Source organism: Mustela putorius, unplaced genomic scaffold (assembly GCF_011764305.1).
Source record: "Mustela putorius furo isolate JIRA1106 unplaced genomic scaffold, ASM1176430v1.1 tig00003907_pilon_pilon_pilon:0A:0A:0A:0A, whole genome shotgun sequence".
Taxonomy (NCBI): domain Eukaryota; kingdom Metazoa; phylum Chordata; class Mammalia; order Carnivora; family Mustelidae; genus Mustela; species Mustela putorius.
This window is the reverse complement of record NW_025422055.1, coordinates 1,715,503-1,735,759: the sequence shown is the minus strand read 5'-3', so window position 1 is coordinate 1,735,759 and position 20,257 is coordinate 1,715,503. Positions and strand designations below refer to the sequence as shown.

Here is a 20,257-nt window from a genome sequence, read left to right as displayed (position 1 = left end):
TGGATGGTTCTTGGAAATGAAACATTTATTTCTCTAAAGTGTTTCCCAAGCTTTCTGGAGCGTGATGATCAGGCATTGAGTCCTGTACTTTTCTTACTAATGAAATTATAGGATCTTAATTGTCAGACTGGAAGGGAAGTTAGGAAGTATTCATTTAATTCTTTTATCAGGAATTGCATTTGACAGCAAGTAGCTGAGTCCTGAAAAGCAATAGCTCAATCAGGCAGAGCTTTATTTTCCTCCCATATAAGTGGGCATCTAGAAATGAAACATGGCTTGTTGGACTGAGGTCTCCCCAGTTCTCAAGAATTTTCCTTGAGGTTGCAAGGTGGCTATTGGGACTCCCACCATTAATTATGAATTCCGGGTAACAAAATAGGAAGAAGGGGCAGCTCCTGTGTCTGGAAGACAAAAACTCGATACCCCAGTAGATAGCCATCTCATCTCATTGGTGAAAACCAGTCATTGCCCACTTCTGCTGGGGAAGGTTGGAAAGCAGCTTCTAGCTGGGCAAGATGCCAACCCTCACAGAATGAGTCTGTTGGGAAAGGAAAAAGGGAAGAATGTATCCTCCTCCCAAACCTCTCCATCACAACCTAGGCCACAATCTGCCACTTGTGGAGATGAGGAAACTGGCCCAGAGAAGTTAAGCAATTTCACCCATGTCTCCAAGTGGGTGACACTGCCAGGACTTACGGAGCAGTAACATATGCCCTCTTGCTTTTGGCTGAGTTGGGCATGGAATTATATGTGGGAGCCCTGGGAAAGGAATAGGGTCCTCTGAAGTTCTAAAGCTTTTGCTTTAGTGAGAGCATAATAAGAATGGAAAATATGATGATTTCTTAAAAGTTTGGCACATCAGTTCACCTCCAATAAGATCATAGGGATTTGATTTTTCTTTAGAAATAGTACAAAAAGCCATTAAAAAAAAAAACTGAAATCTTGCCATTTGCAAGAGCATGGATGGAACTAGAGGGTATTATGCTAAGTGAAATAAGTTAATCAGAGAAAGGCAATTATCATATGATCTCAGAATTTGAGAAAGAAGACAAAGGATCATAGGGGAAGGGAGGGAAAAGTGAATCAAGATGAAACCAGAGACGGAGACAAACCATAAGAGACTCATAATCTCAGGAAACAAACTGAGGGTTGTTGGGGGGTTGTAGGGGAGGGATGGGGTGGCTGGGTTATCGACATCAGGGAGGGTCTGTGCTATATGGTGAGTGCTGTGAATTGTGTAAGCCTGATGAATCACAGACCTGTACCCCTGAAACAAATAATACATTATATGGTAATAAAAAAAAAAAAGAAAGAAATAGTGCAAAGAAAACTAAAGACACAATTCCTAACACAGAAATGAAATGATACAGTAGGTGTCAAGGCATTCAGATTTTGAGAGTGTGTTTCTCCAAAGTAAATAATGGACACATTCCTTCATAAACCTGAACTTGACAATGTAAAAATTGTGGCCCTCAGGGCACCTGTGTGGCTCAGTGGGTTAAAGCCTCTGCCTTCAGCTCAGGTCCTGATCTCAGGGTCCTGAAATCGAGTCCCACATCGGGCTCTCTGTTCGGCAGGGAGCCTGCTTCCCCTTCTCTCTCTCTGCCTGCCTCTCTGCCTACTTGTGATCTCTCTCTGTCAAATAAATAAAATCTTAAAAAAAAAATTGTGGCCCTCTTCTGACCCTGGAGGGAGCAGCCCTCTACTTTCTGAGGAGTGTTTGACTAAGGGACAGTGATTTTGAGAGTAATAGTGGCAACAAATCAAGACTATGCTTCAAAGGATGATTTTTCTCCCATTACCTAGATGATAAAATGTGTTCTCTAGAACACGGGCTGTTAGCAGATGGTAACTTTCTCTCACAGATATTATTCAGCCATTCAAACACTTGTTAATGTATATGTTCAAGAATGCAACACTGTATTCAGTTAAGTATTCATCCAAAAAGAGTCTATTTATTACTACTTATAATCTAGTACCACAAGGAGGTGATATGCAGAAACCTGAAAGGAAATGTTTTCTAAAAATTGTCCAACTGTAAAACTATCTCATCCGTGTCACAAATAAGGAGACTACAGGCTAGTGAAACAGAAATTACTTGATTAATTTGTTTGGAGAACAGGAAGATATTTGTTTTCATTTTAATATATATTTAAGTTATATATAACTCCAGGGGTTATGATTCCATATCTTTGCCACATAAGACTTATTTGAAAGTTGTCATGTTGTGTGAAATTGTGGATGTTTTATGTTTTTCCTCCATTCGTGGTGTATGTCTGGGATATAAAAGGGGAGCAAAATTCCCTAGCTAGAAACTCAGTTTCGGGGCTCCTGGGTGGCTCAGTGGGTTAAAGCCTCTGCTTTTAGCTCTGGTCATGATCCCAGGGTCCTGGGATCGAGACCCACATGGGGGGAGGGGGTGTCTCTGCTCAGCAGGGAGCCCGCTTCCCCCTCTCTCTCTGCCTGTCTCTCTGCCTACTTGTGATCTGTCAAATAAATAAATAAAACCTTTAAAAAAAAAAAAGTAAAAAGAAACTCAGTGTTGTGTGATTCATTTATGATTGCAGTGGGAGAAACTACAGATGACCACGAGCGAAAGGAGGAAAATATTCTGCTCTGTCACATTCCACGTAATTGCGATCACCTGTGTGGTTTGGTCTTTGTATGTATTAATAGATCGGACGGCAGAGGAAATCAAGCAAGGCAACGATAATGGTAAGAGCACGTCTCATTTCCTTTTTCTCCTCTTGGATTCTCTGGTGACACCAGAGGTGGGCGGGGATCCTATTTCCCTGTTAGATCTTCAAGTGTGATACACCAGCAAAAGACAGTACCAGCAATTGTCTTCTCCAGTTATGTTATAAATACTTGGATCAGATATCCAGGGTTCCCCAGCTGAGATACAAGATTCATCAAGTCCAGTAAACCTCAGTAGGGACAAATATAGAGAAGCCATCCATCACTTCAGGCTTTTCAGGAGCTAAGGATCCTGTTCTGCCTGATGTGAAAAGACAAACAGTTGTGAAAGTGGAAGGGTTTTGTTTTTTGTTTTTTTTTTTTTTCATTTTATTTAATTCACCATAGTTGTTGCTTCTTTTAAAACATGAGTAAGATGATACTCTGGTAGAGAATATGTTGTAGTTTATCAATTAGTACCATATAATTTGATTGAGTAGATTAACACTATTGTTTGAAATTTAAGCCATGCTGAGTTAAATTGTGAAGGATGATGTCAAATCTGCAAGGAAAGACATTTAAAAATCTGAAATGGATAGGTTTTTTGAAATAGAGGGGAAAAGAGGTGGTCTATCTTTACTTTTGGTACTCAGCTCATTTCTCATCAGGCCCTATCCGCTTCTGTGTGTGGCCTAAATCAAAGCTGGTAAAAAAGTGAGAAAAATTACCTGAACCACCCCCACCGTTCACCCTGAAAAAAAAAAAATCCCACAATATTAGGCCACTGGTGAATTTAAAAAGAGAAATTGTTCAGATGCTAATACTGTAAGTTTAGAGTGTTCTAAAGTGTGCCTCCCTCAAAAAAGAAAAAAGAAAAACCGAAAGAAAGAAAAAGGGAAGAGGAAGTGAGGGAATGAAAGAGGGAAAAGAATATCAATACGGAAAGTTGTTATTCTGCATTTCTTTGTCTGGATTCAGTAACACAAGGGACGGATGTTCCATGCTTACGCTTGCCCGCATGGTGGCAGCAGTGAGCAGCGGCAAGCGCTCTCTGGGGCGCTGCAGAAGCCCTGTGGGATGAAGGGACTGTGAGAACCTGTCTGGTCGGATGCTCGGGGATGTGGTTTACGTAGTTTAAGTGTGTGTGTGGGCGGGGGGTGGGGGGGAGGGAGGTGGGTGACGGACCTGCAGTTCTCGCTCTCCTGAATGAGAATAAAAGCTAGAAAAACAGGTGCGGGAGGTTTTGTTGTTTTTCAGTTCAAAATTACATTGACATCTACAATTCTAGAGCGTTTACAACTACATTCTACATTATTCCTGAGATACTGGACTAAAAAATGTCTGTTACATCCCTATTAATAAGTTTCCTGAGGATAGGACCCCCTTCCCCTTTTTATTTAACCCAAGTCCCTATAGTTACAGGTACAGCCCCAAACTAAATAACAGAAAGTGTGCCATACACACAGCAGTGTGTCCTGTCCTAGGCACCTGTCCTAGACATAACAAGAAGCAATCATGAATCCTTCATATGTAGACAGTTCTGAACCTCTCTCTCTCACATTACTCAATCCTACCTCTGAGACAGAGTAGGATCATTCATCCTGCCGTGAACAGGACTATCTCAGCTTCAGCCATCAGAGTCTCCAGAACCCAAGAAACCCATGAACCCAAGCTTCCTTCCATTTATCTCATTCTACCTGCTCATTCTCTAGTTCCCTTGGATACCCATGCCTTCCGTTGTCATTTCCATGTTGGTAACCAAGCCACACATTTATCTCCAGCTCATACTGCACTCCATCCAGATCATGCATCTACCTCCTGAACCTCTCCATTTAAAGGTATTCCAAGCAATACACGGTGGCTCAGTCGTTAAGCATCTGTCTTTGACTCAGGTCCTGATCCCAGGGTTCTGGGATTGGGCTCCCTGCTCTTTGGGAAGCCTGTTCTACCTCTCCCACTTCCCCTGCTTGTGTTCCCTCTCTTGCTGTCTCTCTCTGTCAAAAAAATAAATAAAATCCAAGCACCCCAAACTTAGTGGGTCCAAGCTCATTATCTACTGCCACTGACCACCCTAACACCTGTGAGGAGACATTACTAACACCTGTTACCAAATCCAGTCAGGTTTTCATTCCTCATCTCCCTCTCCCCTGCTTCCACCCTCATTCAGTCACCAGATCTTATTACTCTACCTCGTAGGCCTCTGGAATCTGTCCTGTCTCTCCTTTCCCACTGCTCTCATCCTTTTGCAAACTCTCCTATCTTTTACTTGAAAACTGCAACAGCTTCTTTACTGGACTTTCTCCATTTCTGTCCACCTTTAACCCAAGCTCAATAATGTACTCACTGCAAATTTACAAAAATTTACGCATCTCATTACACCCTATACCTAGTCATTACTCTTAAAAGACATCCAAAATTCTTCAGTGGGACTGTACTGTCCCCACCCCACCCCGCCATGACCTGGTTGTAGCCATTTATTGTGAACATTCCGTCAGCTCTGCAGATCTATGTCTGGATCCTTGCTCAGTATTTCCCTCGGAATGAAACCTTTCCTCCATCTTCTGCCCACCACACACTCAGACAGTGTTTCTGTGTTCTCACACACCTCCCTACCCCCCACAGCGTTTGCAGTTTACCTCAAATATCACCCTTCTGGGACACCTGGTTCGGCTCTCTCAGCTAGAATAATTGGTACTATGACAGTGGTTCTCAAAATGTGGTCCCTGGGACCCACGGCATCCACATCACTGGGCACTTGTTAGAAATGGAAATTCTTGGCCTCTCCACACCCCAGACTTATGGATCAGAAATTCTGAGGATGGAGCCCAGCAATTTGTGCTTAAGAAGCAAAGAGGTGGGCTGCCTGGGTGGCTCAGTGGGTTAAGCCTCTGCCTTCAGCTCAGGTCATGATCTCAGGGTCCTGGGATCAAGTCCCGCATCAGGCTCTCTGCTAGGCAGGGAGCCTGCTCCTTCCTCTCTCTCTCTACTTGTGATCTCTCTCTGTCAAATAAATAAAATCTTTAAATTAAAAAAAAAAAGCGAAGAGGTGATTCTGATGTCCTCTAAGTGTTGAGAACCATGTTCTCACCTAGCATCCTACACTTACCCTGCCCCACCCCCAATGACTCCATTTTTTACTGCATATTTGAATTACTGGGAGTTTCTAGACCCTACAAAGCCCAAGTCTCATCCCCAGAGATTTAGCTTTAATTATCCCTTATGTCATTCTTTTTCAGACATGTTATGAAGCTCTGCCCTACCAGGGAACTTACCACACACCATTGTAGTTGCTCATTTAATTGTAATTCTCCTGACACCAATAGAATGAGCTCAGAGCAGGCCCCGCAGTGTCTGTCTTGCTCATCACCAGCACATCAGGTGAACACTGCGCCGAGGGTACTAGTCAACTTTGTAGAAGGAATGATGAAGTGTGAATGCCTCAGACCCACACTTTCCTACCTTTTATCTTTCTTTTAGGATTTTTCTTCAAAATGTTTTGGCTTTTTCCTTTCTCAGTCCTGGGAGGATACAGGATCTCAGACCAGAGTCTCCCAATGAATTGTCACTCAGGGCCCTCAGTCAGATTTCCCAAAAGAAGAGCTTGAATGATAACCGAAGGCTGGCTTTATATATAGTCAAGGGTCAGCTTTCTGCTATACACTTTTCAAAGTTATTTTCAGTTTCTTAACAGCAAGTGAAAATGAGATAACTTTTGTCTTCAAAAGCTCTTCAGGGCTTTTGAATTAAGAAGGAAGGTATTTATCAGGAAGCAGTGTCCATGACTATCCCTCCAAAGCCACTGGTCAGGAGGACAGCACCTAACTCAGGTAATTTCCGATGGAAACTATAGTGACTTCTGCAAAGGGAATCATCTGTCCTTATGTTCAAGTTGTATTTAAAACGTGACTTCCCAAAGCTCACATTTCATGGGTCGTGTGGGCATCTCTGTCAGTTGGGATTATGTTCAACTCCCTTTGGCACTTTGGGACCATGAGGGCTAAGCCTGGATTTACTTTTAAAATTTGAAAAAACTGCTTAATTTAAAAGCCAAAATATTTTAAATCTGCCTTGAAAACCTTCAAAAACACTTGACGAGGAACAAATTGTCCTCCTTTAACCCAAATTGAGATTGGATATAAAACAGCAAAATTTTTTGTATTGTAATAACAATAGTGGAGAGAAAAAAAATTCATGCGTTTTTAATGGTTGTTCTTTTAAACTAAATAAGTCTGCTGCCCGACAGCTCTTTCACTTTTTTAAAAAAATTTTTTTAAAGAATTTATTTATTTATTCGACAGACAGAGATCACAAGTAGGCAGAGAGGCAGGCAGAGAGAGAGGAGGAAGCAGGCTCCCTGCAGAGCAGAGAGCCCCATGCAGGGCTCGATCCCAGGACCCTGAGATCATGAACTGAGCCAAAAGCAGAGGCTTAACCCACTGAGCCACTCAGGTACCACCCTGCTCTTTTACTTTTCTATCACCTGTAATGACAAAGAAATTAAAAAAAAAAAAAATCAGAGTCTCGGTATTTAAAACTTTAACACCCTGGATTACCCATCGCCAGCTCTAATTTGGGAGAGCAATCCTCCCTCTGCCTTATCTTTACATACTCTAAAAAATGCTCCAGTATACTATTTGTGCGTTGCGGGGTGGGGGGCGAGGGGGGGACACAGAAACACAGACCAGGAAAACACAACCGTTTATACTGGTAGAGAGACTGTAGGTGCAGATCAGTTTTTAATGGAAGTACAGCTGACAGAATATGTTTAACATGTACAGCAGCATGATTAGACAATTCTGTCATTTCAAAATGCTCGTACAGTTAAGGGCAGTTACCCTCTGTCACCACACAAAGCTATTACTGGCCTGTAGTAATCCCCATGCTGCACTTGTCATCCCCGTGACTTCTTGTAAGTGGGACTCGATGCCTCCCCTCACCTGCTCCTGCTTTCCTCCCATCCCTCCCCTCTGGCAACCACAGTTTGTTCTCTGTATTCATCAGTCTATTTCTGGCTTTTGTTTGTTTAGTTTTGTTTTTTAGATTCCACATATAATTGAAATCCTATGGCAGGTGCAAATTTTAGCCTTGCCCCAGAACTATTTAAATGCATACACCGCAAGGGACTGACATAACAATTTTTTTTTTTTTCATATAACTGACTCACTTGTGAGCCTCTGCATATCTCCAGGGCAAGGGTCTTGCTTCGTTATTCAGGGAGCATTTAGTATTGCTAGAGGTTCAGAGAACTGCTGCCAGCTCTGGCTGACCCCAGCAGATGACGACTATGGCTGGTGCTATATTCTTTGACTGTTAACATCTGCTTCGAGGAGGTCTTCAAAATCACTTCCCAGCAATTCGTACAATGTGTTCCTTTGAGCCCTGCTGGTTAAGCATTCCTTTTTATATGTAATTATATGTGCTGTTACTGTTAAGCCAAATATGATAAACACTGACTTGAGCTCCTTGTTAGAAGGCCAGGATATAGTTCTTCCTTGGTCACGGACCACTTACCTTGAATGAAATAACCACTCCGACACTCAAATTTCTCATTTGTAAACCTAAGTTGGACTGAATACCCTTCAAAGGTTCTTTCTGAGCCATTTTTCAAAGACACCAAGAACTTCACCTTGCATCAAATAAACTGAAACACTGTGTTTATACAAACAGTGCACATATATATTTGCATAATTTAAATATATTTATATATTTTTGTTATATATATTCATATTTGTATATATTTATGTATTCGTATCTTTACTCATGGTGAATATTACCATTAAAACAAGCTAAGAAACATGTTACAAATATGTGAAACAGTTTTTTTTTTTTTTAAATAATTTATGCAACCAAAGAGAAGCAACCAGGACAAAAGGAGAAAACCACCCCCCACCCAGCCCTACCACTCATATACACCCTTACACAAACACATTTTATAACTCTGCATAACCTAAACACCCAGCCAAAAATATCCCAACTTACCGATGAGATGCTTTTTCTAAATATATATTGTCCCTGCAGCTGATAAATGAGACACGTTCTCTTCTGCTGCTTAAGTCTTTTTAGACACAGCACACTCCCGGTGTCTCCAGTTACATGATGTGCTATACGTAAGGTAGGCAGAATACTCTGAGAGTCTCAATTTAAAAGATGGAGGAGAGTGTAGAGATCACTGTTTTAAAGATGAGGAAGTAATTTGCCTCATTTGCAGCTTTACTATAAACACCCACCTGGGAGCTTATGGTTTACCCAATTTGACTTAAAGAGAAAAGAAAGAAAGAAGATGTTACAGGTGACCCTGCATGTGTTCCTCCAGTGGAGAGAGCTGGGAAATATATTTTATGAGAAACAATATAGCTAGACAAGAAATGAGTTTGAGTCAAAAGTAGATCCATCCCAGTTTACAAACCACTGCTCTTGTACTCTGAAAGTGTGGCATCAATATTCCCTAACAAATAATACACACAGTTCCACTTCAACATTTCAGGACCTTTTCGTTGATTTTCAGTGAGATTTCCGAGCTTTTCTCTGTGAAGGGAATTACCAGCTGGGAAGGATGCCCAGTGCCACAGGGTGAGGAGCTGGAGTGCAGACTAAATACCGCGGCCTGTCTGGCAGCTGACTGGACTTTCTTCTCCCCTCGTTCTGGAGATTTTCATTGCCTGGAGTCCAGATGGGACATCCAAAGGTTGAAGCCCATCCAAGTCAGAAAGGTCTTAGTTGTAGGCACCAGGGAAAGCTTTGCTCTTGATCTACAACTCAGAGCAGCCAAAGATATGTAGCATTTAAATCACTCAGCAACAATAACCTGCATTTACCCAGCACCTTCTACGTCAAGAACTATTCATTTAATCCACACTAACAGCCTGCTGAGGTAAATACTTCCACTACCTTCATTTTTAACTCATCAGTTATCTTCTGCCGTATCACAAACTATCCCCAAACTTACTGACTTCAAACCACACGTATGTATTGCAGTCCGAATTCTGCAGACTGGCTGAATGTTTCTCCTGGCCAGGGCCTGCCCGGCTGCTCTCCGAGGGTTCACCTCTGTGTCTGCCAGGAGCTGGCATGTGGGTTGGCTGCTGTATCATCAGCAGGGCCGCCTCTACCTGTCTCGCAGTGGGCACGCTGTTGGCCAGATGATACAAATAACTGAGCTGTGTTTTTCATCACACAAGACTTGATGGTCCTGCCTTCTTTACATGGCTCTTCGTGTTTAAAAGAGTAGCAAGAGAGGAAACCACACACACAAGGGGAACAACTGGGAAGTGTCTGATGTGTTGTATTTGCTATTGTCCTACTGGCCCAAACAAGTCATGTGTGGCCACAGCCAGAGTCAAGGAGAGCGGGGGATGGGAACCAAAGGACCCAGTTACAGGGAGGCAAGAGCCAAATGGGAGTATTTCTGAACAAGCTACCAACGATGAGCAAACTGAGACCAAAGAGAATACCAGATAACAGGCTCTCCATACCTCAAGGAAATAAAACAATGATCTGAATTACGATGAAGATGTAAAGACTGACATGGCTGATTGTTAGGCATTAAACCCATAATCCTTGGGGCCCCTGGGGTGGCTCAGTCTGTTGAGCATCTGACTCTTGAACTCCGCTCAGGTCTTACTCTCAGAATTGTGGTTAAGTTTGACTCCCATGTTGGGCTATCTAAAACAAACAAACAAAGACCATAATCCTCAGGAATGAGTGGCGATTTGTGTGGCGATTACAGTTAATGGCTTCTTTGAGAAGCCATTAACTGTAATAAGGGATACCCTGTTGGGGTTTGGTCTGCAAAGCAATTAAGTAAAAGTTTCAATTATTTGGGATATAGGTATTTCTTAGTCAGGAAGGAGGGGGCTTCTGGGAATGAAGATGAAGTAATAGTGATTGTAAATGAGATAAAAGACAGTTTATCAATAAGCTATAGTCTCAGGTTCCTGAGGGGAAAGTGCCCTTAAATAGTCCCAATCCATGTCTCCTCACCCAATGGAGAATGCAATGAGGAATATCGGAAAGAATTTTTTTATGTGAAAAAACAATTTACAAATTGCACTCTTTCATTCATTTTTATTTTTTATTCAAATTCTAGAAATAATTACTTTATCTGGTATCCCCAAGTTTTCCTCTCTGGCTTCCTAGAAGAATCTTGCACAGACTCAGAATCCCAAGAGCCTATGATGAGCTGAAAGCTGCATTTGCTTTTTTATGCCTGACAGAGTTTTACTTGCTCTTTAAATAAACTTCCCTACAACTGAGGGCTGGTTTCTGGGGCTCTGGTAGCAGTGCACATTCAGGCAGATATAATGTGGCATTTTGATTCATCTAACTCTACTTTATGAAGTCTTCATTATCATATCACAGGTCAAATCTACAGACCCATCTAAGCCTTTCACAGAAAACCTATTAGCATGCTGATTGTCTGGGGAAGATAGTGCAGCCCTCCAGGACCGCATCACATACACGCAATTAGAGAAAGGAGGCCTGGAAGAATTTCTATTTAAAGAATTTAAAGAATTTATTTAAAGAATTTGTATTTCTATTTAAAGAATATCTTTCTTTCTATTTAAAGAATTTCTATCTATCTTTCTATTTAAAGAATTTATCTATTATTTATTTGACTAATAGGTCTATTAGTCAAATCTAATATTTAACTCTATTTAATAGAGTCAAATTTATCTATTTATCTATTATGAGGGATGAGAAAAGACTTCCATTTCCTTAGGAAATGGTTGTGGACAAGGATGCCTGGGTGGTTCAGTTGGTTAAGCGCCTGCCTTCAGCTCAGCGTCCTGGGAGTCCTGGGATCGAGCCCTGTGTTGGGCTTCCTGCTCAGTTGGGAGTCTGTTTCTCTCTCTTCCTCTGCCTGCCACTCCCCCTGCTTTCTCTCTCTCTCTCTCTCCGACAAATAAAATCTGGAAGGAAAGAAGGAAGGAAGAAAAGTGGTTGTGGGCAGAAAACCTACTCCTCTAAGCTCCTTCAATTCCCGCCCAAGAATTTCTAAGCAGTGTTTCCCGTTAACGTTTAGGAGGAAGCGATGTAGATAGTTAATTCCTAAACTTACAGAAACTCCTGAAGAAAGATCCCAAGCACAAAGAAAGAAGTACATACAGTCCTTGGGTTTCAGAGAAATGAACAGATGGGAGAATGGCTTCAAGTTGGATTTTCCAAATTCCTCTTCCAACCTGGGCCAGTATAAACACCTCTGTGCTCTTGGCATTTCCAAGGTCAGGTTCCAACTTCAAATATGTATCAGTGAGGACAAAGAACTCCTTCTTTACACAAAGGATCCACAAGGAACAAGATTGTGTGCCTTCTCTTTCCTACCACCCTTCCTTATTGTGTACATTCCTTCTTCTGTACAGAAGACAGCATAGAACTAGTCCAACAAGGTTGAGTATGAAGACAATTTGCTGATTCTCAATAATAAGGAAGTAAACATACCTTACCAATGGAAACATTCTCAGAAATCCACTTAGCCCCATGTGTTAGCATCTCTTCTCATGGCATCCTTATAGTGAGTTTTCCAAGATAAAATCTTATACCTGCTCAATAATATCTTTATAGAGAACAAAAATCTTGCCCACTTAGCCAGAGGCAAAGAGAAATATCAGACTGTCTCTGAGAGAAGATAGTCATGTGAAAAATGGGTTTGCACCCAAATAGCTTCTGGATGTGGGGTGGGGAGATACTCCATACTCTAAACTTTGTTTAGAATATATATATGGGAATATATGGAGGGCTTTGACTTCCCGAACATATGAAGGAAGAATGACTAGGGGAGAAGAAACTGACTCAGAGAACGTTGTGAAAGAAAGTGGAAGGATCAGACTGAAGAACCAGACTGTCTTCCAGAAATGACAGAGAAAATGGCTAGTTACTCCTGGCCCAGATTCTCAGGTATATTCTGGATTCTCGTCATGATTTCAGGAAGGAGAGTTGAGTCTTCAGATCATAACACCCATGAAACATAGCTTTGTGGACAAGTGAAGAAAGGCTGGCACCTCCAGTTATATTGAAAAGACTGAGGCAAAGCAATCCAACTTGGAACTTCAAAAGCTTTCTTTCAGCCTTGAAATAGCTACTGAGCGAGGCACTGTGGAAAACAAAGACCAACTGGACATAAATTCCGTGCTTCTCAAGATTATGGGGTAGCAAAGCAAAAATAACTTATTAGAAAGTTAACTCATGCCATAGGTAGAAGAAATAACTTGAAACTGGAAAAGTGCTAAAATTTATTTCCAGCTGGAAAATGTTGCTGAGCTGGGTTTTGTAGACCTGCAGAAACAAGGAAGCAAAACCACAGGGAAGAAATATCATGGACAAAGCCACAGAAATGGAAAACCTCCAGGCACTTACTGAGAACAGCCAGTAGTGTGATTTAGCAGACAGAGGGGGAAGTTAGACGTAATGCATGGATACCTCTCCCCCCAAAATGGGAGATAAAGGACATGTTTCCTCCAGCTTGCCTGTGGTTAATAAATTCCAAATACATAGAAACTACTGATCAAGAGAGTAGCCAAGAACAAAAATCCTTCTAAATTTGGAGAACTCTAAGATAACTAATTTGCATATTGAATCCTCCCTGAAAATTTCCTAATAAAGAAGTTTAAGTGATTATCTTCCCCAAGAATTCTCAACCTCAGCACTATTGACATTTATTTTGGACTGGGTAATTCTTTGTTGGGGAGTGCTGTCCTACACACTGCAGGATGTTTACACAGCATCTCTGGCATCTATTTACTAGAAGTCAGTAGCACCCTAGCCCAACACAAGATGTAACAATAACCAATATCTCCAGACATTACCACATGTCCCCTGAGGAAAAACCAGTGATCTGACAACCACGACCCTTGGGAATCGTGAGTCTACCCTGAATCTGTATGTCAGATGATCGTTCTTGCATAAGTGGAGCTGAGGAAGGAGCTAAACAAGCCCTAGTATCTCTTTTCTTACAGAAGCTTAAAGCAAATACAGCTGTTAAAAAATATAGGTGGGACATTTCCTAGAACTCTATTCATTGTTGTAAGGAAAAGTAAATAAAACCCAAAGTAGAATCATAAGACTTTGAAAAATTGGGATTTCTAACCAACACTTCCCAGTCCAACATACTGAACCAAGCCTTTCACAGGAATGGAGACAGCCATCCTCCACACCATCTTGGTGTTGGCAAGAGATGGACTCCTGACAATCGTGTATTTAATATTCCTAGCTATGTGTGGCCTAAATATTGTTAGAGTTAAGAAACTCCTGTGCAAGTTTTAAAAATTGTGAGAGCCAATTTCTAGTTATGATGGTACAAATTAAAAAAAAAATTGATATCTGAAAAAGTGGTGGTTTTTAGTGACAAAAAGATTTATGAAACAAAAACCACTAAAGTACTACATTTTATGCATGTCTTTAATTCCTTCTCTCTCTGGCGAGATGTGGCAGCTTCTTTCATTTTTTTTTCCTTTTAATTTTAAAGGGAATGAGGGTGGGGAGGGACATCTGTATGTACAATCCTACAGAAGTGCCTATTACATTACCTTCTTAAAAACATTTTAAACTCATTCTTTCACTTAGTATGTTCACTCTCTTTTCTTAAAGATTTAGCTCTAAGGAATAAATGTCAAAATAAGTATCAACAGTCCAATATCATCTGATAACCATGGTAGGTACTTGATGCTACCAAAAAAAAAAAAAAAAAAAAAAAAAAAAAAAAAAAAAGTTCATTATAGTAATAGGTACAGAGTTTCTTCGTGTACAATTTTTTCCTTTTTTTTTCATGTACAATTTTAACAGTATGTTTAAGAGTTTAAAGCAATTAAGCAAGTTGGGTTATAATTTTTACTGCCTGTTAACAATACATCCCGTATCCACAAAAGTTAGCAGGCAGGCATGGTCTTTTGAAGGAGTCATAGAAAAAAATTACCAAACCCATTGATAATGACTTGGTGATAACATTCTCTCTTTTTTACTTCAAAGGTGTCCTTGAATGGCCATTTTGGACAAAACTCGTTGTGGTGGCTATCGGCTTCACGGGAGGTCTTGTCTTCATGTATGTACAGTGTAAAGTCTACGTTCAGTTATGGCGCAGGCTGAAGGCTTACAACCGAGTGATCTTTGTGCAAAATTGCCCAGACACTGCCAAAAAGCAGGAGAAGAACTTCTCATGTAATGTAAACACGGACATCAAGGATGCCGTGGTAGTGCCTGTATCACAAACAGGTACCAATTCACTGCCATCTGCAGAGGGCAGCCCCCCGGAGGTTATACCAGTGTGACAGGACCAGTGGGGAGTTTCTTCACTGAAGAATATCTTTCTAGCCCTTAGCCACTACACATGACAGAAGTGATCCTGAAGTATTCACTCTCTTTATCTTCTTTCTCCAACTGACTCATTTTTCCTTACTTGGCTCAAAAAGGGGACCAAAAGACCACCAAATGACCAGGATCCCATGAAGCAGTCCAAAGTGTGATACGGAAATGTGAAGTTTGTTAGAGAGTGATTTCTAAGACAATTAAGAACCAATGGAGCAAGGAATGCTCTTAGGCAGTGACGAAAGCCTAAATGGACCCACATCTTCATAGGAGCAGGATCAAGTTTAAGAATACAGACTTGAATTGCAATGTGTATTTCTTCTAAGGCCTCGTAATGTTAACTATCTCATCTGGAAATAAGAAACATACTTGGTTTTAAGCTTGAATTTGTCTGCATTGTCCTTAAGACATATCTGAAGCAAACTTGGAGGATGCATATTTTGATATTCATACTTTGACAGCTAACAGATTTTTATGGCTATAGTGGAGTCCAGTTGTTTTAACAGATGCATGTTTTTAAAATAGATGCAATACACATTTGAAGGTATTAATACTTAGAATTACGTTCAAATCATGAACAGAAGATTTGCAGTTTTGGGGTGTAATTAGTGCTGTTAAATACCCACAGAAGCTGAAATCAACTATCATGTCCTGCATTTTATCTGGTCCCCATAAAACAGTGTTGTCCAACAGAAATGAAATGTGAGCCCACAAATGCAGGCCACATGCATACATTTAAAATGATCCAGTAGCACCATTAGAAAAAGTAAAAATAAGTGAAATTAATTTTTATATTTCACTTAACACTTTATATAAATTATTTCAATGTCATGAATATTAAAAATTAAGATATTTCACATCCTTTTTCATAAATCAAAATTCAAAATCCAGTATGTATTTTATCTTTATGGTATATCTTAATTTGAATTAATCATATTGTTTAGCACAGCCCTAAAATTAGAAGCACAGCCTCTGCTTCATTTAACAGTTGAATATTTCAAAACAGCAGCTCAATTCATTCTTTTATTCAAAGGCTCACAAATGTTATAGTTTTAAAAGCACTAAATTAATTAATTAAAATTTTAATTAATTAAAAGCACTAAATGTATCAAATGAAATAACCTGGTTGGTTAGAGAGCTGAACTTACCATTTCTCTAGAGGGTGAAAAAATGAAAGTATAGAAAGATATAATGATCTACCTGTGGCAAAGTTCTGAAATTAACTTGTTTGCTACTATGAAGCACATAAGATAAGGAAGCAAAAAATATTTTTGTTAAGTCGAATGTGGAGGGTTTTTTTTTTTTTTTAAATCCACATGTGGTATCAATTTGATAGATGAGTAGTTTTGACTAAGCATTTGGACTATTTTAAAAAGCTGACAGTATTTCCCTTGCTCAGCTGGGAAGTAAAGATATTCAACAGATTCTGTGATAAGTAATAAACTGAGTTGTTTAGGTTTGGCAGTTCAGTTGATTATTGTGTTCTTTGCATATTCATGTAAAACTGAAGCGTGAATGATATTGTAGTGAGCTAGATTAATGATTATAGAGTTTGTGACCCGTCAAAGAAAGATGTCTCACATTTAAAAAGGTGACTTATTTTTGTTAGCTGTTGTATTTATTATTGTGAAAAGGCAGTCACAATGGCCATAAGAACCAAAGCATGGGTATCGCATTGCACAAACTCGGGTATCACATTGATGCACTTTGTAATTATCAGTGTGCTTGTTCCTCACGGATTATCATAGAAAAAAGGAGAAGAAAATAACCTTTTAATGAGGAGAAAGATATGAATATTAGTAGTGGCTGACACTGAGTCCAAATAGTCCCAATTCCTAGAAATAAAGAAAAGGTAAACAATGTCAACTTTGTGTGTGTGTGTGTGTGTGTGTGTGTGATTTTACGTGTGTACATGAGAAAAACATTAAGGGTTTTGGCCAGTCAGGAAACAAAAGGTTTAAAACTCATCTTTCTTAAAACTTGTTGTGGAGGGTATGGACTAAACGCACATGGAAAACAAAGCTGAAGTAACTAAAGAGAACCATAATAACTTCTGCACAAATAAGAAGGATCTCTTGTAATAATAAAATATCTTTGAACCTTAAACAAACTAAACTTTGTATTAACTTCTTAAATTTCCATTTCAAAAGTTTAAGATAAATACTCATGAATAACTAAACTTTGAGTGATTTGACCATGGCACCTTACCCAATAGATTAACCTTGATACAATTTTTGTTTATTTTCCTAAGCTTTTTTTTTTTTTTTACTAATCCATGTTTCCCAGAGCTTAACAACAGAAGTGTGTTGTTTACAATATTCTGGGGGGGAGAAGGAAGGAGGGGTAATCTGTCACCAGCAAGCAATGAAATCTTAATTTCCCTTTTGTTTGCTCTGGAAGGAAAAGGATTATTGACCTTAATTACCACCAAAAATACTGTTTAAATTCTAAGACCTAAATAAGCAAGATAAGTAAGTGCATAGGTCATTTCTCAGTGGAAGATGATTGGCTAAAGAAGGCTTGTTTATTAATGGCTGCACTAACATTAAGAAAACATTTCTAGAATGAAAAGTAAAGATAAGCATTACTGTCTTAACCCTAAAATATGATATGGTATTTTAATACCATACCTAAATTCTCAATATTAACATGTACAGGCTTTGACCTTCTTGTAATGAGAAAATAACATAGCTCTCTAAGAGGTTAAGTCAGCTTTTTATTCTGCTATTCTTCTGAACTTTATAAACCCTGAACTCCTGAATTTAAATCTTTTAACAAGTTTTCCTGCAATAGTTGTTTATGGTTCAAACAATCGGGAATAACGATGTGCATTTAAAACCCAATATTGATTTCCTTTTCTATTCTGTGTGGCAACTGCCCTTTCAATGAAAGGATTTGGCTTTGTGACAATACTTTGTGGACTGGACATACCCTTCAAAAACTACACTCTAGAAGGACAATTTTTTTTTTAAGCATGTTTACCTGCTCACGTAAGAAGTAAAATGGAAGTGAATCAAAGGACTGAAATCAAAGAATGAACAACACAATTCTGTTAAAAACCCTGGCTTTTTATAGTCATGCATCTGATAATATCAATACCATAAACCACAGACATTTATGCTGTTAATTTTTAAAAGAACTCTCACTTTCATTGTATCAAAGATCGAATTGAAAAGAAGTGAAATCCCAGTATTTTTTTAATAAAGTCCAAAAGGCAATTAAGCTTAACACAAGCAAAACAAAAATGAAAAATTAAAAAAAAAAATCAAAGCAAAAATGATCCAATCTACATGGGATACAGCAATGGAGAAACTGAAGATAGGTATATACTGAAGGAGTCTCTCAAAATGCCCCAGGATTAAATCTCACTCTGAACTGCTATTATGTGATTACTGTCCCAGACAGCCGCATTTACCTTGTTTTGCAAAAAGTCCTTAGGTACCCCTAAAAACATCGGTTTGGCTGGAAAATTAGCTCATTAGAGCAATGACATCATTAAGATACTCTCATTGTCAAGGGGGTGTGGTGGGAAAGATTCCTGACAGTTTACCTTTCCCTACCTTGGCAATCAATATTTTGGAACAAAGTAGATCTCTTTACACTTATTATCATTATTGTAGTTGTTATGTAATAATTGTATAGGACTTTAATTAAGAAAGATGAAAAACCTTTTTTCTTTCCTTAAGTCAGCCCAAAGGTGCTATTTTACATATCAATACAGCTCAAAGGAAGTACTGTTATTTTGGGCTGCAGTGTTTCCTCCAAATCTGAAGAAAGCCCATTTTGAAATTGGAAATTGCATTAAAACAAACAAGGAAAAATTATTTTAACTGTGTGCAATTTTTGAGATTGAGCATTTGTACTTTTTTGGTTTTACCTAATTCTCTTGCATTAACAATTTACTGTTTTGTGAATAATGTGTACTAAGACAAATTAAGGAAAATAATTATCTGTGAAAGACTTTGTATATTAAACAAGTGACCTAAACTTTTGTTGTGGTTTCTATACTCTTTGCCTAATTTACCAGCATTTCTGCAGATATGTATGTGCAACATTCAAAAAAAACTTGGGTTCTTAAGATTTTATAATAGTCTGTGTTTTTAAGCAGGGTGTGAACATATTACTATTACATTAAAGCCAACATAGGCTGACCAACCCTGATACAGAAAGGAATAAAGAGATGCATTAAGAAGGGAATACTTTAACTCAGGGAAAGGACAAGGCAGGCAGAGTCAACAGTAACCAAAGTCTTTAATGGCAAGTGGCAAGGTTCAGCTACTGAAGAAACAGCAAGCCCTTGCTAGAGTCTGACAGTTTATTACTTACAGAGAGAGCAAAGGAAAGGCAAATTGCCATAAGTCTTGTCCCAAGGGAAGACACAAAAAGAAGGCAGGATAGATAAAAGATACAATAATGTGACATAAGGAGTGGGGCACCCTGGTGCTGAGCTGCTGATTCTCTATTGCAGCTAAGCAACTCTGTGGCCTGCAGCCACTCCCTAAAGGGACTCACAGTGGAAAGTCTCATAATTCATCAAAATCCAGAGGCAATGACAAACTGTCTCACATCCTCCTTGAAAGATAGGGAGACAAACATGAAGTGGCCCATGGAAGCTCCTGCATGCCCCATACCCTTGAGTTCCAGAGAGATCACAGGGCACTCATTCTAAAGCTCAGGTTGGCCTGAATCACACTTGGCCAAAGTAGATAAAAAACAAGGTCATCAGGTGTCAGCAGAGCTGTTCCACCGTAGAAACCAGCTTGGCAATTCTAGGAATGGACAAAGGTCTGTGATCTCAAGTGCAGTACACGGGCAAGTGGAAACCAGCCGAGGTTGGAGAAGCAGTCAGGAATCAAATCATTTCAGGTTTCTTTGCCACGGTAGGGAACGTGAATTTTATCTGAAGTGTGACAGATATCAAGGTAAGTTCAGCAATTTTAACAAATCTGCCCTTCTGCATGGGGAAATGTCAATGATGTGTGAAGCTGTACGCTTGTAGAAGCAGGGCGTGGAATCTCTTTACCTTCTCAATTTTGAAGCGAACTTAAACCTGCACTAATTAAAACCTCACAAAAAGGGTGGTTAGAAACAGTTATACCCATCAAATAAACAAACCATGAAGAAAGTGATAGAATGATACTGTAACAGTATGAACAAAGGAGTAGCATACTTTAGTGTTACATTTCCAGAAATTCACAAGCAGCTCTGGAGAATGGATTAAAAGGTGCAAGGATGGTGGCATGAGGGCCAGTGAGGAAGCAAATGCACACAGCACAGGCCAAGA

General features: G+C 39.6%; 1 protein-coding gene across 2 annotated transcripts in view; it reads left to right on the top strand.

Annotated features, from left to right (window-relative positions):
* MARCHF1 (membrane associated ring-CH-type finger 1) overlaps nucleotides 1–18,960 on the top strand; it is a 318,555-nt gene extending 299,595 nt beyond the window's left edge. For both annotated transcript variants that reach the window (XM_045068436.1, XM_004775535.3), the window contains 2 exons: nucleotides 2,568–2,715; nucleotides 14,638–18,960. In XM_045068436.1, coding sequence (XP_044924371.1) covers nucleotides 2,568–2,715; nucleotides 14,638–14,936 — 447 coding nt within the window. In that variant the 3' untranslated portion in view covers nucleotides 14,937–18,960. The remainder of the gene's footprint in view (nucleotides 1–2,567; nucleotides 2,716–14,637) is intronic.
* The last annotated feature ends 1,297 nt before the right edge of the window (nucleotides 18,961–20,257 follow it).